Consider the following 17730-nt stretch of genomic DNA (forward strand, 5'->3'; position numbering starts at 1 on the left):
ATGTGTATAAAAAATACATGTATCTAACAACAAAAATTCTATGATGTCATGGATACCATTATTTAGGAATAAAACTAAAATTTTTAAAAATGAGTTGACTAACAGCAGATATAAAAAATTAACTAAATGATATTATTAGTAATATACAAATAATAAGAATCTTAAGAGGGACATCTGGATAATGGGGGAAACTATGAGTTATATAAAAGTTGGGAGAGAGCAGTTTACATTCCTTCAGCCTTCTGCATATTGCTGCCCCAACTACTTATTATATAAGGCATGATAAAGTACATGTTAAATTAAAGAGGGTCATCCAGTAAATAGAACTCGGAGTTATTGCAAATGGAGAAAGCAGCTGCTAAAGTGAAGGAAAATGAGAAGGCTGCAGATACGAAAACTGTTTCACATTATTTGGGTATCTTTCTAAGTCAATCCATCCTCAGTGTATCACTGAGTCTTTCTGATGTCATTTTCTATAAGCTTCCCTGAAAATGAAAAGACCATTCCTGCTAGACTACTTCTGAGATGCTACTATGGAAGATAGCCAACTGCAGGGTACCATAAAAACAGTCTTGGTTGGATTTGATTTGGTGCCGAGAGATTTGGAGCCTTATTTCAATGTACATCCTGGCTTCCAATAACTGACGAAACTTCTAGTGGAAAGGTCAACACTTGAACCTCCGCTCTGCCCTCGGGCAATACTGGCCAATTGTTGTTGAACAACTTATTTTCTCAGGTGTGAGCATAGCACTAGACAGACAGGACTGGAAACTGAGCCCACTTTTGTTAAAAATGAATTTGTCATAACATAAGGAACTGACTCAAAATTTAAGCCTGGAGAACTTGTCTTTTTTTTAGTTTAAAAGTCAGAGAAAGCCAGGAGAACTCATTTGTTTATATATTTGAAGTCAGAAATTAAAGCAGCATTAATTATAAATGCTGCTAAATGTTTCAAGAAGGGCAAACTTGTCCAATTTGAGTTCCGGTATTATCAAAGCCAGCAGTTCTTGATTCTGGCTGTGTAAAAGAATTTATCAGAGTAGTTTTTGTTTTTGTTTTTAATGGTGATACCATTCCATATCTATTACATAAGAATCTCAGGTGGCAGGGGTGTAGTTCACAGTATATTTTCTTATTGTATTTTGAGTGTGCTGTGTAAACATATTAATTTATAAAACTATAACCAATTTAACTATAACACAATTTCTGAAGTTATCTCTTCCATTTTCTAACTTGCTTTTTATAATATTATATCAAGTCTCTTTTTACAAAGAAACAGATACGATTGGGGCTTCTCTCAACATCTGAATGGCCCTATCTCAGCTTCTTACCTAAATCTTGTCCTAGCCAATTTTGACTAATTTCTACACTATTTACCTCTCCAATTTCTGAGTGGCTACTGGACACTACTGGTTAACTATAGATGGCCACAAAATTTTAACACTCCTATCATGGTGAGATCTATTTTCTCTTCCTTGAACCGGGGCTATCCTTTGGCTGCTTTGACCAATGAAATAAGGTAGATGTGATGCTGTGTCAGTTACAGACCTAGTCTTTAAGAGGCAGGAGCTACCATTGAAGAATTCTGACTACTGTCCTACTGGAGGGACCACACGGAGAAGTCCTGAGATTATATGGAGAGGGAAGAGTTCTGGCTGTGCTCAGCCTTCCCGTCATCCTTACTGAGATGCCCGGCATAGTGAGACCATCTTGCAGCTTCCTCTGCAACCCAGCTTCCAGCTGAGTGACCCCAGTTAACACCATGTGGAGCAGAAGAATGACCTGGCCAATCCCTGTCTGAATTCCTGACCCACTCTATTGTGACATATAATGATATGATTGCTTGTTTAAAGCTACTGTACTTTGGGACTACTTTGTTATGTAGCAACAGATAACTACTCAAATGTGGTTCCACTGACCAGCAGTATCAACATCACCTGGGAGCTCATTACAAATGCAGATTCTTGGGCTTGACCCCAGACCTACTGTATCATGGTCTGTATTTTAATAACATCCCTAAGTTATTTGGACATTTAAGTTTGAAAAGCACTGATGTTGCCTACATTTAGTGTCCAGTTTCTAAATCAATTGACTGAAATGAGTGTTCTTGGTTCATATCAAATTTCACACATGCTCTGTGCAAGGCACTGGTCAGGAACTATTCGGGAACATATCTTAATGGCTCTTCATGCTTGTCTTTTTTATTTTAGTCTGTTTTAGTAGTATTTGTTCATTCCTGAGACCTACCTGAAAAGCTCTTTGAAGGGCAAACCAAGTCTTAAACCATTTTGAAATTCCCAAAGAGCCATTCACAGAACTGAGGTTATTAAACTCATAATTGAATGAATGGAAGAAGGAGATGAAAAGAAAAAACTGGCCACCCTGCTAACAGGACAGGGGTGTCTGATGGCTACTTTAATAGGTTAGGTTAAAAGGAAACAAAACAGCATATGTTTTATAAGGTTACTTTTTTGTGTTTTTACTTTTATTTACACTTTCCTTTGTATCAAACAAAAGTTCTTGGAGTTCATTTAGAGCAGTTTGTTTCATAGTATTAACTGCATGAGTTATGAGCACCAACTACATCCCAGGTGTCATACTAGAAATTAAAGATATAGAGGTGAATATAAAGACCCAGCCCTGGCCCTGGCCGGTTGGCTCAGTGGCAGAGCATCGGCCTGGCGTGCAGGAGTCCTGGGTTCGATTCCCAGCCAGGGCACACAGGAGAAGCGCCCATTTGCTTCTCTACCCCTCCCCCTCTCCTTCCTCTCTGTCTCTTCCCCTCCTGCAGCCAAGGCTCCATTGGAACAAAGTTGGCCCGGGCGCTGGGGGTGTCTCTATGGCCTCTGCCTCAGACGTTAGAATGGCTCTGGTTGCAACAGAGCGATGCCCCAGATGGGCAGAGCATCGCCCCCTGGTGGGTCTGCCGGGTGGATCCCGGTTGGGCGCATGCGGGAATCTGTCTGACTGCCTCCCTGTTTCCACCTTCAGAAAAAAAAATACAAAAAAAAAAAAAAAAGACCCAGCCCTACCCTCAAGGTATATAATCCAATGAAGGCGACAAACATACAATTTCAAGATAATACAGGAAAGTGCATATAATTTCATGATTGGTAGAAGTTATAAAAAGTTTTGTATAATCCATCCTTTAGTTTAATACCTGAATCTATAATAAAACACCAAGTGTAAGAATCATTAGTGATGAGGAACTCTCTTCCTCTTAAGGTGTCTCGCCGCATTTCTGAATAGCTGAAATTTTACTGTTCTCTTATATTGAACTAAAAATCCAAGTCCCTTCTACTCATCAGTCCTGGGCCATTTGTCACAGAGGCAACACAAAACAAGCAGAGTGTGTGTCTGATGGCCTCTCTCTCCTTGGTAGTACAGAAGCCTATGCGGGAAGAGAGTGGAAATGAGAAGGGAAGTGTCTGAAGTAATTACAATGGGAATTATGTTAAGTCAATTATAAGAACTAACTGAAGAGAAATGAAAACAAACTAATAAAATAAGCCAACACTGTTGTGTAATTTCTTCGGCAGTGTCATGCTGACTCAGACCCGGGCAGAGAGAGTTTATACATCAGGGCTTGTGACAGGTTTCATGAAACACGTAGCAGAAGGACACGAGAGCATCGTGATTTTAATTCAACAACGACATTAACCGCTCCATGAGTATTTACTGTGTGCTAAATCAGGAGTGCATTTAGGGAAATACTACTAATCTATGGAGATAACTTGCTTATAAAAATTTCTCTTTCATCTCTGTTGAAAAAACCTCCTAAAATGACTCATACACTTAAATCTGCTTTACAAAAAATGTGTTACCTTTACAGACTTTGCAACAGCTTTGAGACAAGGTAATCTGCTGAGACTCTGGACAGTCCAAAGCTGGGCAGCCCGAACTCTCAACCAGCTTCATCGTCTGGTCCTGTTAGACAACAGAAAATAAATGACTTACCAAGAAGTTTTCAGATCTGGTAACTGAAAAGACTCTTCTAACATAAAACTAAAAACTTCATCCTGAGAACCTTTGCATAGGCAACATACTCGTTAATGGCCTTAAACTGGAACTGGGAAGCCTTTAAAATGGACAAGCACCACTTGGAAAGCACTTTAAATGGATACCGCAGCTATGTCTACAATTTGTCAAACATGGCAATTTTTCAAGGTAATCCTGAAAAAGTCTGTTAGTTGTACAACATATTTGCACATCCAGATGACAACTGCAGCAAAGATACAGCTTGATTTAAATAAACACCTCAGTGAAAAAAATAAAAATAAATAAAAAACTGACTGAGCTTTTTAAACATTGTCACTTCAAAATGTTCTAAATTGTTATAGATTCTCACAGGTGAACCTGGTAAAGAATATCTGGGATCTCTCCCAAAAAAAACTACAAAGGAAAGGAAATGAGGCCAAGATTCCTGTCTTTTGCAAATGAATGTTTATATATTTTATGACACATAATTGGCACTCAAAAAAACTTTCTTAAATAATTGAATAAATCAATGTAAAATTATTATAGTTCTAGCAATCAAAGTAGAAAAAATCCTTCTCAAGGGGAAACCAAAATACAAAATATTTTTTTGATAAACGTAGGAACCCTACCCTTAAAGCAATAATTAGTTTCTATACGGTCAATCTCTAATCATTAACTATGTTATATTATGCTGATCTGTACATAAATAATAAAATAACTATTGGAATTTGCAGGCGTCCAGTTAATACTGCTCCATACCCTAGATTTTTAGTTACCATTTCTATAAGAAATGCTTTTATGAAGGAAGTACTCATTTCAACATCTCTCTTTTCCTGGCTTATGTATAAAGAAATCTTCAAATTATCATAATCTCTTATCAAGAAGATGGCAGGACATGTGTGTACAGTGGAGTCAAATGACAGTCTTTGTTTGACTTGATGGCAATATCCATTCTCACAATCTGATTTCCAGAACCAGTGTTTTTCTGTTACAATTAAAGTCATATTCCCAGGACACATTTTCAAGGCCACAAAACGGAAAATAAAAAAAGAAGAACTAGAATTGACAGCCAAGAAAGTGGAAGTATAAGAGAGCTGTCAATTACACAAAGGTATAAATACAGAAGCAAAGGGGTCTGAGGAGAAAAAGCAATGGGAGTCCTTACTGTCAAGAATTTAGTCAAGAACTACAAAAGCTTATGTGAATCTGGTGGAGCTATGCTGTATAATTAGTAAGCCACTAGATGCACGTAGTTCTTGAACACTGTAAATGTAAAATAAATACAAGATTTTTAAAACAGTATGACAAAATAATGTAAAATATTTCATTAAGAATATTATATTGATCCCATGTTAAAATAATACTTTGGATTTATGGGGTTAATACAGAAAATTTAGCCCAGTAAAAATTATATTTGTTGTGTGTGTCATATTTCAATCAGACAACATAGCATTAGAAAGTAGGAAATGGTGCCTTTTGAGTAAATAAAAGGTTAAATTGTTCAGTCACCTAATATTTACTAAGCACCCACAAAGTTGTCTATAGAGATTTCTCACTTAAACAATTTAAACTTAAAGAATTGTATAGCTATTTTGAAATCAAATCAGCAACTATCCCAGTAGATTTCTAAATCATGATGAACCAGTTTTATGGGACACACTGGTCAGATGAAGAATACACACACACACCACACACACACACACACACACACACACGGTAGTGAAACTTCAAATGCCCTCAAGATTTTAAAGTTAGAGCTGATATTTTAAAGTTAGAGCTTACCATTAGAAACCAGCTGACAAAAGTTTTCTGCTTTCCTAGAAGTAACTTTTCTCTGATTCCATTTTCTCAATTTAGAGTCAATAGATCTCCCTCTAAGTCTTCCAATCTTTAAATATATAGGGGACCTACTCAAACCAGCACTGGTGTAGGAATGATGATAGGGAAATAGCCACTTTGAAATATAGTTCAGCAATTCATGTTAATAGTTTTGCCCTGGCTAGTTGGCTCAGCAGTAGAGCATCAACCCAGGGTATAGAAGTCCTGGGTTCAATTCTTGGTCCAGGCACACAGGAGAAGCAACCATCTGCTTCTCACCCTTCCTCTCCCTTCTCTCTTTTTCTGTCTTTTTTCCTCCCAAAGGCATAGCTCAACTGATTTGAGCACATCGGCACCAGATGCTGTGGAGCCTCCAACTCAGGTGCTAAAAATAGTGTAGTTGGGAGCATGGCCCAAGATGGGCAGAGCCTCCTCCCCAGATGGGGGTCGCCAGGCAGGTGGATCCTAGTGAGGGTGCATGTGGGAGTCTATCTCTGTTATCTCCCTACACTTACTTAAAAAATAGTGTTCCTATGTCTCAGTTCCCTTGTTTTTGATATTTTAGGAGACTCGATATAAAGCCAAAGAGCAGCTAGAATACTTTATAATAAGCATGAAGAAATCAGAGCCTTCATGTTTTAGAAATCAAATCTGTCACAGGCTTACCTTGTTACATCTCCTCTTTGCTCATCCCAAATGTCTTCCAACTTAAGATCCATGAAGTATGTAGCTGGCTTTTCTCATATTTAATTGTCTTGGCAAAATTTTTAGGCTTTTCTTTCCCAACACTTAATACTCACATAAATGCTCACAGTTTATCAGTGGTACCAGCACGGCAAATCATTATCTTAATTTTCCACATAATCCACACATACTAAATAAAATCCCCAACACCCATGTATGAAAAGCATTTAAAGAGGAAAATTAAGAATAAAATGGTAATGGAATGCTAAAACAGAAACTTTTATGTAGACAGTTTCACTCAGGTAGAATGTGGCTTGAAACATAAAATTATGGTCAAGAAATATAACATTATAATGTATAAAAGGCAAATATGAAAAGTGTTATAGGATATGTTTGTTTTTCAATTAGCAGATCAAGAAGCAGAGTTAAAATAATCACATTTACCTCAGACGCATACTGCAAGAGACCAAGGCAGTAGATTTAAGATGTTCCTCCCAAAGGGATTAAGATTAATATCAGTCTCTTCTCCATCCCACAGCTAATTTTATTAGATAATTTTTATGTTTTGTTTATAGTTAGACTGAGTTATATTTTTCACATGGATCAAAACAAAAAGTGACCACAGGCTATCTTCATCTACATTTTTTTTCAAAACAAAAAAGGAGGAACTGACTTGAATTTGGAAAATATAAGATAACTTCATAAAACTTATTTTTAACTTTTTTTGTTTTTGTTTTTTTCTTTTTATTTATTCATTTTAGAGAGGGGGGAGAGAGAGAGAGAGAGAGAGAGAGAGAGAAAGAGAGAGAGAAAGGGGGGAGGAGCAGGAAGCATCAACTCCCATATGTGCCTTGACCAGGGAAGTGCAGGGTTTCAAACTGGCGACCTCAGCATTCCAGGTCGACGCTTTATCCACTGTGCCACTGCAGGTCAGGCCTACTTCATAAAACTTTAATTTGATAAAAAGAGTACTTTTCTTTATTGGTAAAATTATTTTACAACCATTAACTTACATGTTTGCAAAATAATGGGAGTTTCTGTATATTTGAACTATAATTAGTATCTTAAGTTTTCTCTTAGATGTTTTATTTATTTATTTTTTCTCTTTATTTTTCTGAAGCTGGAAACGGGGAGAGACAGTCAGACTCCCGCATGCGCCTGACCGGGATCCACCCCGCACATGGGCGAAGCTCTGCCCACCAGGGGGCGATGCTCTGACCCTGGGGGGGGGGTAGCAGAGCATCTGACCAGAGCCACTCTAGGGCCTGGGGCAGAGGCCAAGGAGCCATCCCCAGCGCCCGGGCCATCTTTGCTCCAATGGAGCCTTGGCTGCAGGAGGGGAAGAGAGAGACAGAGAGGAAGGAGGGGGTGGGGGGTGGAGAAGCAAATGGGCGCTTCTCCTATGTGCCCTGGCCGGGAATCGAACCCGGGTCCCCCACACGCCAGGCCGACGCTCTACCGCTGAGCCAACCGGCCAGGGCCTCTCTTAGATGTTTTAAAGGTATTACAGGGCTGAGATTTTAAAGAAACAGTTACTGTGTTTGTGTAACTGAAATAATTTTCAAAAACTCATAAAAAGCCTCCTTACCTTGCACTCATAGAGAACACACACTCCAGAAGAGGAATAGACTGTTTTTCTTTCTCCTTCAAAGTAGGTTCGACCTTGAAATTGACATATCGCTTTGGAATAAAAAGATACATATTTATTTTTTATTTTCATTAGGAAAAATAGTTTAGAAGTATTCAGCTTATTCTGCAACCAGTATTTCATTGTTCTCCTGACTTTTCAGGGAGTATGAATAGTAGTCCCTCGTCTATCATGGGGGTTAGGTTCCAGAACCCCTCTTGATAGGCAGAAATCTACCTCATATTTATTTTATTATTTATATATATATATTAAGGCTTTATAAACCCTCCCCACACTCTTATAAACCTTTCCCACACTTATTTTGCTTGTTTTACTGCAAAAATAATTAAAGTAATAAGTATATAAAAATACTGATATACCGCAAAATCCTGTGATATAGCGAAAAATCCATGATACAAAATTAGATATATACAGTTTTAAAATTCATGATACAGTGAGACCGTGAAAAGTGAGCTGCGATATGGCAAGGGACAAATATAACTATAAACCTAAATTGAACCTAACAGGGCACATGCAAGTTCAAGTTATCATGCCCTTTGAGTGCAAAGAGTAAAATAAGGTACAGAATGGGTAAGGGGCAAGTCAGAATTAGAAAAAGGAGTGCCAAGAAGCAGGCTCTCAGCCAATTATTTGCCTGCTAGATAATGCTGCACACAGGGAATATTAAGCCAGTGCTTAGGGTGTCTACAAATGAGGGTCAAAACAATTATGAGAACAGTTCATATTTTATATACCATATACCACTACAGAACTTTAAAACAGAAAATTAAAAAGATGCTATATTAATTTAGCACATATATGTAAATTTTGTTTTATAGGTGAGTTATTTTATTTATTTATAAGTATCTATGGGTTTGGGCACCCTATTTAGGATGTTCAAGCATCTAATTCTGGGCCTGCCTTGCTTCCATCACAATTGAATATAATTTTAAAACAGAACTTCAAATTCAATGAGAAAAACATTTTGAATTTATAAAAATGTATAGAAAGTATCAAATAATTTTTTGAGACTTTCAAAAGATTTACTTACAATTCACACAAATATTTAGCCAATGGAAATTGTTTGCTTGTTTTAAAATGAATGCTTCACATTACCCATGTTGACCTATCACCTAAACCAAGACAATTTACCCTGAAGCTAACGAACCTTGACCATCAGCGCAGGTCTCTGGTTTAGATCCCTTCTAAGACTTAACATTTTGGTCTTTTAATTTTGTATTCTTTTCCTTTGTAAGAACACTCCTTTGAAGCCCCAGAACACCTACATCACCTCAAGCTAATTGCTTCAAAAGACCAGCTGAAGTGATCATCTGACAGAAAAAGACTCAAGCAGTTTGTTAGCCCTGTTTACATAATCCAATTTTCAGTTTTAACTACACAAATTTTACAAAGTTGATGTATTTCTTTTTAATTTCATTGGAAGAACAGAAGACTTTTCATCCTCTATATATTCCCATTATCTTTAAAGAATTAAGTTGCATATAATAATTTGCAATAAAGAAATCAGATCTATTTTTGTTAATAATATTAAATATATATGGTACAAATGCTCATATTTAAAGTGTAACCCAACTTTCACCTTTGCTGAAAAACTAATATTTAAAAGCTGTGCATTTACATAATGAAAAGCATGCATATTTTTAAAATGTCATCCTTCAACTTATTCCTTTTCTCAGCTTTTATTAATAATTCTACTGCATAATATATATTGCTGGCAAATTGATGTTAAAGTTTTAGAGGGTGCTGGAAAAGAATACAACTCCCTTGCATAAATTATACTACTTAAAAACTGGCTGAAGCTTGCTTACACTCATGAATATTCAAAATAAATCTACAGATTTGTCAGCTGCATACTATCTGTCATATTATGAATAAATAGGATGTGCATTTACCTAATGAATCTGACTGATTATAAACTGTATCTCCAACACATCATTTTTAAGTGTGCTTTTTTTTCTTGTAAGATTCAATAACCTCAAAGTTTCAAGATTTGGCATATTGTATGTTCAATTATATTTAATAAGTACCACATTTAGTAAGATAATGAGAACAAATAGAACTTTCTTACTCCTATTCAGCACCTGCCATTCAAAGATTTCCAAGCCTATTATTATATATCTATAGCTCGATAACCGCAGCCTATTTAAATACAGGTGTATGTTGAAGAAAAAAAACGATGCTCCCTGTCTTTCTTAAAATAGAGGGGAAAGGAAATACTGTAAAAAATACAAGGGTAAGTTGTCCTTATAAAAAGTCTTATGATAATTCAATATTCATGCAGAGCAGATGGACCGTCTGTTCTCAACTCTTAATTCAACAGATTCAAATAGGCAACTTGTGGGACAATAGGACACCAAATGGAGCTTGGCCGAGGGAGAAAGCACAAAACAAATGAGACCACAACTGCTTCATTTCCTTCCAAGCAATGAGCACAAACAGGGTGAAGTTGGTTTAGTGAGTGATTTTTGTCTTGAACTCAGAAAACCTATAGTCATTCCTAAGAATAGTACAAGGAATCCTGAAAATGCCATGAAGAGGGCTCTGGGCTCTGGGAGTAGATTGAAGGGGTAAAAGTCATATTTAGTTATTAATCCATTTAATAAACATGTACTGAACTCCTACTATATGTTGGTATTCTACTGGGTTCTAGGATTCAAATATGAATTATCAATTATTAAGACAAGTGTATTTTATGTACTTTACTGTGTATATGTTATGCTTTGATTTAAAAAATGAACAGAAATGCAGATTCTTATGTTCAAGTGAAGTAATGACAATAATAATTTATTGAAAACAAAAGATGAATGAGACATGATTCACGCCTTCACTATGGAGGACAGACAGGCTCATACACAACTAACTATAGTAAAAGGCAAAAGGAAGTGTTACAATTGAGAGGTTTGTAACTGCACACTAGCACAGGACACTGGGTAGTGAACTTGTAAGAGAGGACAACTGGGTCAAGGCTGAGGAAACAAACAGGGCTGGGGAGGGCCCAGACTCTGGCGAGCGGGAGGCCATCATCACCCTGGGCTAAGGGACAAGGAAAGGAAATGGTTTTGCTGTAGCCCAATGTGAGCCAGTTACAAGGGGAGGCTGCCTAGTGAGAGCATAATCATGAGACACACAGCTTCTGCCAGAAACACAGGCTGGTGCCACGAGGAGCAGGGGAGGAACAGGGCCAACGCTCGCTCCTCCTGCCTTCCAATTTCCTGCCAGTGCTTCGCATTGGCAAACCCTACCCAATGCCAGCTGGTGGGGAGACCGGGCTGATGCAGGCTGCAGAAGTCTGGCTCCTGGGGCCCAGAGCAGGGAAGGGAGGGAAGGTGAATGGCCCCGGGAGCGTGGGGTACCCAGGAAGATAAGCAGCACCCAGCAAAGGTAGCTGTCATATTAATTCACTTTAACCATGAAGAGATCTAGTTTACAGGAATAGATTGTTCTGAAGAATATGAGAGAGTAAAACACAAAACAAATTCTAAGAGAAAAAAATCAAGACCTTTTAAAAACTCAGATCTACTTTAGGGAAAAATCCAGGTAGTTTATAAAAATGAGGTCCACAGGCAGACAGAAGGCAAGAGAAAGGAACTGATCCTTGGAGAGATCGAAGTGTCCACACAGGAAGGCAAGCAGAGCAGGCCTACTACCCCATTTTAACCAAGGCCGCCTCTGCAGGAGCAAAGCCTCAGAGACCAGGATAATCCCGTGGCTGCCACAAGGCCTACAAGAAAGTCTCCGCAATTCCCTAACCAAAACGGACCTGCCTGCTGACCTTTTCCTGGTAGAGTACAAAGTAAAAGAAATCACTTCCTCAACCAAATAACAAAGAAATAATCCTTTTTGTTGTATTGATTTCTCCCTTAACTGCATTCACATTTTCATAATGAGAAACTTCACTGCTCTCATACTTTGGGTGCTCATGAGCTTGCAAGCGTGCATATACACAGCACTAAGTGTTTGGAGCTATAACACTAGATTCCTTGGCCCCAAATAATTTACCAGCTTAATACACAATTCTATCAACTAGGCTACATTTTTAAACATCTATGTTTCAATGATTTATTGAGTATATTGAATGTATATTTCATGTATGTATTTTAAGATATGACATTTACAAGAAAAAAAATATTAATTCATGCATACAGGTCTATCACTTTGCAAACAAAGAAGCTAGGCCCTGTGAAATCACACTAACCCACAGTATTATATCTACTTTTAAGTTATTAATATTAATCAATGTTAAATGCATATTCATTGTCACTGGTAAATGTTGCTATTTGTATAACTTCAGAGGTACCATTCACATCATGGTCTGTAGGAATTATATTACCTAGTGCTGTCAGTGCACAGGTTCTTTGGCCATAATTGGGGACAGGATAAGAACTTGAGAAAATTCAATAGGATGGCATAACAATTGATATGTATATTTTACTAGGGCTATAATAAACATCACTAATCACATAGTTACTAGCACTATAATTAAGAGAGACTCTGAAAAAGCAATTAATGTAAACTACTTTCACTTCATTTTCCCATCCCTATTTTAACAATTAAGACTAAGAAGGATGGAAAATGCTATAGAAGCAAACTTGGAAGTCATCAGTTGTAAAAAAGTGAAAAGTAATTTATAGCACAAATTGCGAAACAGGTAAATGAAAGAAACCAGTAAAACTCTACAAGTCCTAAAGTACAAATTAAAATCCTGATTTATTGGTCATTAATGCAGAAACAGAGAATGAGAACCCTCTAAAGGGATTTCAATCAACTTCTATGAACCATTATTGGAAAAAAGTATCCAAATCTATAAAAAAATATCTTAGAGTATAAAAGCAAAAGGACATCATATTATATTTCACTTCAAAACACTTCCTCACTACATAGTTTGCTTTTCCTTTTTATCACTGGATTAAAACACCATGAGTCTACTTTAAACTCCTCAATTATACCAACACCTTTAAAAATGATCCAACACAAAACTAAAAGTTACCGATACTAAGAAGAAAGCCAGGATAATTCATATAGGTGAGAAATGGGATTATGACTTCTTTCAAATTCTCTTTGGAAATATCAGGCATCAGTAATCTTTAGATTGTTTAAGCCATCTGTCAAGGACAGAGTTGAATTTAGTAGTAGCTTTTATATGGTTTACTTTGAAATCTTGATTTCCTCTGGGTAATTCTGTGTACAATGGCAGGTATTTCATTCTGAGCCAACATGGTATTTGTTAGTGATATACAAATGAAAGCTGTTGGATGAGAAAATATCTCATTAACTGTAATTACGTATATTTATGTTTTTATTTCAGCTTTAAAAAAAAAGCACAATAAATGCGTTCGTGAGGCAGGCTAAAATTCTGTGGAGTCAAACCAAAAAGACTGCAATCTACTGTGCTGCATTTTTCCAGCCACAATCTTTTTTTTTTTTTAAATAATTTTATTTTTTGAATGGGGTGACATCAATAAATCAGGATACAAATATTCAAAGATAACAAGTCCAGGGTATCTTGTCGTTCAATCATGTTGCATACCCATCACCCAAAGTCAGATTGTCCTCCGTCACCCTCTATCTTGTTCTCTCTGTGCCCCTCCCCCTCCCCCTTTCCCTCTCCCATTCCCCCCTCCCCCCCATAACCACCACACCCTTATCAATGTCTCTCAGTTTCACTTTTATGTCCCACCTACGTATGGAATAATGCAGTTCCTGGTTTTTTCTGATTTACTTATTTCACTTCGTATCATGTTATCAAGATCCCACCATTTTGCTGTAAATGTTCCAATGTCATCATTTCTTATGGCTGAGTAGTATTCCATAGTGTATATGTGCCACATCTTCTTTATCCAGTCATCTATTGACGGGCTTTTTGGTTGTTTCCATGTCCTAGCCACTGTGAACAATGCTGCAATAAAAATAGGGCTGCATGTGTCTTTACGTATCAATGTTTCTGAGTTTTGGGGGTATATACCCAGTAGAGGGATTGCTGGGTCATAAGGTAGTTCTATTTTCAGGTTTTTGAGGAACCACCATACTTTCTTCCATAATGGTTGTACTACTTTACATTCCCACCAACAGTGGATGAGGGTTCCTTTTTCTCCACAGCCTCTCCAACATTTGCTATTACCTGTCTTGCTAATAATAGCTAATCGAACAGGTGTGAGGTGGTATCTCATTGCCATTTTGATTTGCATTTCTCTAATAGCTAAAGAAGATGAGTATCTTTTCATGTATCTGTTGGCCATTTGTATTTCTTCCTGGGAGAAGTGTCTGTTCATATCCTCTTCCCATTATTTTATGGGATTGTTTGTTTGTTTGTTGTTGAGTTTTATGAGTTCTTTGTATATTTTGGATATTAGGCCCTTATCTGAGCTGTTGTTTGAAAATATCATTTCCCATTTAGTTGGCTTTCTGTTTATTTTGTTATCAGTTTCTCTTGCTGAGCAAAAACTTCTTAGTCTGATGTAGTCCCATTCATTAATTTTTCCCTTCACTTCTCTTGCCATTGGAGTCAAATTCATAAAATGCTCTTTAAAACCCAGGTCCATAAGTTGAGTACCTATGTCTTCTTCTATGTACTTAATTGTTTCAGGTCTTATGTTTAGATCTTTGATCCATTTTGAGTTAATTTTTGTACAGGGGGAGAGACTGTAGTCCAGTTTCATTCTTTTGCATGTGGCTTTCCAGTTTTCCCAGCACCATTTCTTGAAGAGGCTTTCTTTTCTCCATTGTGTGTTGTTGGCCCCTTTATCAAAAATTATTTGACTATATATATGTGGTTTTATTTCTGGACTTTCTATTCTGTTCCATTGGTCTGAGTGTCTATTTTTCTGCCAATACCGTGCTGTTTTGATTGTCGTGGCCCTATAATATAGTTTGAAGTCAGGTATTGTAATGCCCCCAGCTTCATTCTTTTTCTTTAGGATTGCTTTAGCTATTCGGGGTTTTTTATAGTTCCATATAAATCTGATGATTTTTTGCTCTATTTCTTTAAAAAACGTCATTGGAAGTTTGATGGGAATTGCATTAAATTTGTATATTGCTTTGGGTAATATAGCCATCTTGATTATATTTATTCTTCCTAGCCAAGAACAAGGTATATTCTTCCATCTCATTATATCTTTTTAGATTTCCCTTAACAATGGTTTATAGTTTTCATTATATAAGTCCTTTACATTCTTTGTTATGTTTATTCCTAAGTATTTTAGTTTTTTTGTTGCAATCGTGAAGGGGATTATTCTTTTGAGTTCGTTCTGAATTGTTTCATTGTTGGTATATAGAAAGGCTATTGACTTCTGTATGTTAATTTTGTATCCTGCGACCTTACTGTATTGGCTTATTGTTTCTAGTAGTCTTTTTGTGGATTCTTTGGGGTTTTCGATGTATAGGATCATATCATCTGCAAAAAGTGATACCTTTACTTCTTCTTTTCCGATATGGATGCCTTTTATTTCTTTGTCTTGTCTGATTGCTCTGGCTAGAACCTCTAGTACCACATTAAATAAGAGTGGAGAGAGTGGAAAACCCTGTCTTGTTCCTGATTTAAGGGGGAAAGACTTCAGTTTAGTGCCATTTAATATGATGTTAGCTGATGGTTTATCATATATGGCCTTTATCATGTTGAGATATTTTCCTTCTATACCCATTTTGTTGAGAGTCTTAAACATAAAATTGTGTTGTATTTTATCGAAAGCCTTTTCTGCGTCTATTGATAAGATCATGTGGTTTTTGTTCTTTGTTTTGTCGATATGGTGTATTACGTTAACTGTTTTACGTATATTGAACCATCCTTGAGATTCTGGGATGAATCCCACTTGATCATGATGTATTATTTTTTTAATATGTTGTTGTATTCGATGTGCTAGTATTTTGTTTAGTATTTTAGCATCTGTATTCATTAGAGATATTGGTCTGTAGTTTTCTTTTTTTGTGCCATCCTTGCCTGGTTTTGGTATGAGGGTTATGTTGGCCTCATAAAATGTGTTTGGAAGTATTGCTTCTTCTTCAAGTTTTTGGAAGACTTTGAGTAGAATAGGAACCAAGTCTTCTTTGAATGTTTGATAAAATTCGCTGGTATAGCCGTTAGGGCCTGGACTTTTATTTTTGGGGAGGTTTTTAATGGTTTTTTCTATTTCTTCTCTACTGATAGGTCTGTTTAGGCTTTCTGCTTCTTCTTGACTCAGTCTAGGAAGGTTGTATTGTTCTAGGAATTTATCCATTTCTTCTAGGTTGTTGAATTTAGTGGCATAAAGTTTTTCATAGTATTCTACAATAATTCTTTGTATACCTACGGTGTCCGTGGTGATTTCCCCTCTTTCATTTTGGATTTTGTTTATATGAGTTCTTTCTCTTTTTTCCTTGGTAAGTCTTGCCAAGGGTCTGTCAATTTTGTTGATCTTTTCAAAGAACCAGCTCCTTGTTCTATTAATTTTTTCTATAGTTTTTCTGTTCTCTAATTCATTTATTTCTGCTCTGATTTTTATTATCTCCTTTCTTCGGCTAGTTTTGGGTTGTCTTTGTTCTTCTTTTTCTAGTTCCTTAAGGTGGGAAGTTAAGTGGTTCACTTGGGCTCTCTCTTGTTTGTTCAATATGCCTGAAGTGATATGAACTTGCCTCTTACCACTGCTTTTGCTGCATCCCATAGATTCTGATATGTCGTATTGTCATTTTCATTAGTCTGTATATATCTTTTGATCTCTGCACTTATTTCTTCTTTGACCCATTCATTTTTTAAAAGTATGTTGTTTAGTTTCCACATTTTTGTGGGATTTTTTTCCTCTTTTTTGCAGTTGAATTCTAGTATCAAGGCTTTATGACCAGAAAATATGCTTGGTACAACTTCAATTTTTCTGAATTTGCTGATGTTGTTTTTGTGGCCCAACATATGGTCAATTCTTGAGAATGATCCATGTACACTGGAGAAAAATGTATACTCAGTCACTTTGGGATGAAATGTCCTGTAGATGTCTATCATATCCAGGTGCTCTAGTGCTTTGTTTAAGGCCACTATGTCTTTGTTGATTCTCTGTTTGGATGACCGATCTAGAGCCGTCAGCGGTGTATTGAGGTCTCCAAGTATGATTGTATTTTTGTCAGTTTTGGTTTTAAGATCAATAAGTAGCTGTCTTATATATTTTGGTGCTCCTTGGTTTGGTGCATATATATTAAGAATTGTTATGTCTTCTTGATTCAGTGTCCCCTTAGCCATTATGAAATGGCCATTTTTATCTCTGAGTACTTTTGCTGTCTTGTAGTCAGCATTATCCGATATGAGTATTGCTACACCTGCTTTTTTTTGGATGTTATTTGCTTGGAGTATTGTTTTCCAGCCTTTCACTTTGAATTTGTTTTTATCCTTGTTACTTAGATGAGTTTCCTGTAGGCAGCATACAGTTGGATTTTCTTTTTTAATCCATTCTGCTACTCTGTGCCTTTTTATTGGTGAGTTTAATCCGTTTACATTTAGTGTAATTATTGATACTTGTGAGTTCCCTATTGCCATTTTATATCTTGCTATCTGTTAGTTTTGTGCCTTGTTTGATCCTTCTCTTTCATTTTTCTATCTTTTGTTTTTATTTGGTTGTATTCCATACATCTTTCCTCTGTTGCTA

At 36.7% G+C, this 17730-nt stretch overlaps 1 protein-coding gene across 4 annotated transcripts in view; it reads right to left on the bottom strand.

Annotated features, from left to right (window-relative positions):
• NELL2 (neural EGFL like 2) overlaps positions 1-17730 on the bottom strand; it is a 513811-nt gene that overhangs the window by 225777 nt on the left and 270304 nt on the right. For all 4 annotated transcript variants that reach the window (XM_066258163.1, XM_066258164.1, XM_066258165.1 and 1 more), the window contains 2 exons: positions 8069-8160; positions 3825-3927 (listed from right to left, as the gene is read on the bottom strand). In XM_066258163.1, coding sequence (XP_066114260.1) covers positions 3825-3927; positions 8069-8160 — 195 coding nt within the window. The remainder of the gene's footprint in view (positions 1-3824; positions 3928-8068; positions 8161-17730) is intronic.

Source organism: Saccopteryx bilineata, chromosome 2 (assembly GCF_036850765.1).
Source record: "Saccopteryx bilineata isolate mSacBil1 chromosome 2, mSacBil1_pri_phased_curated, whole genome shotgun sequence".
Classification (NCBI taxonomy): Eukaryota; Metazoa; Chordata; class Mammalia; order Chiroptera; family Emballonuridae; genus Saccopteryx; species Saccopteryx bilineata.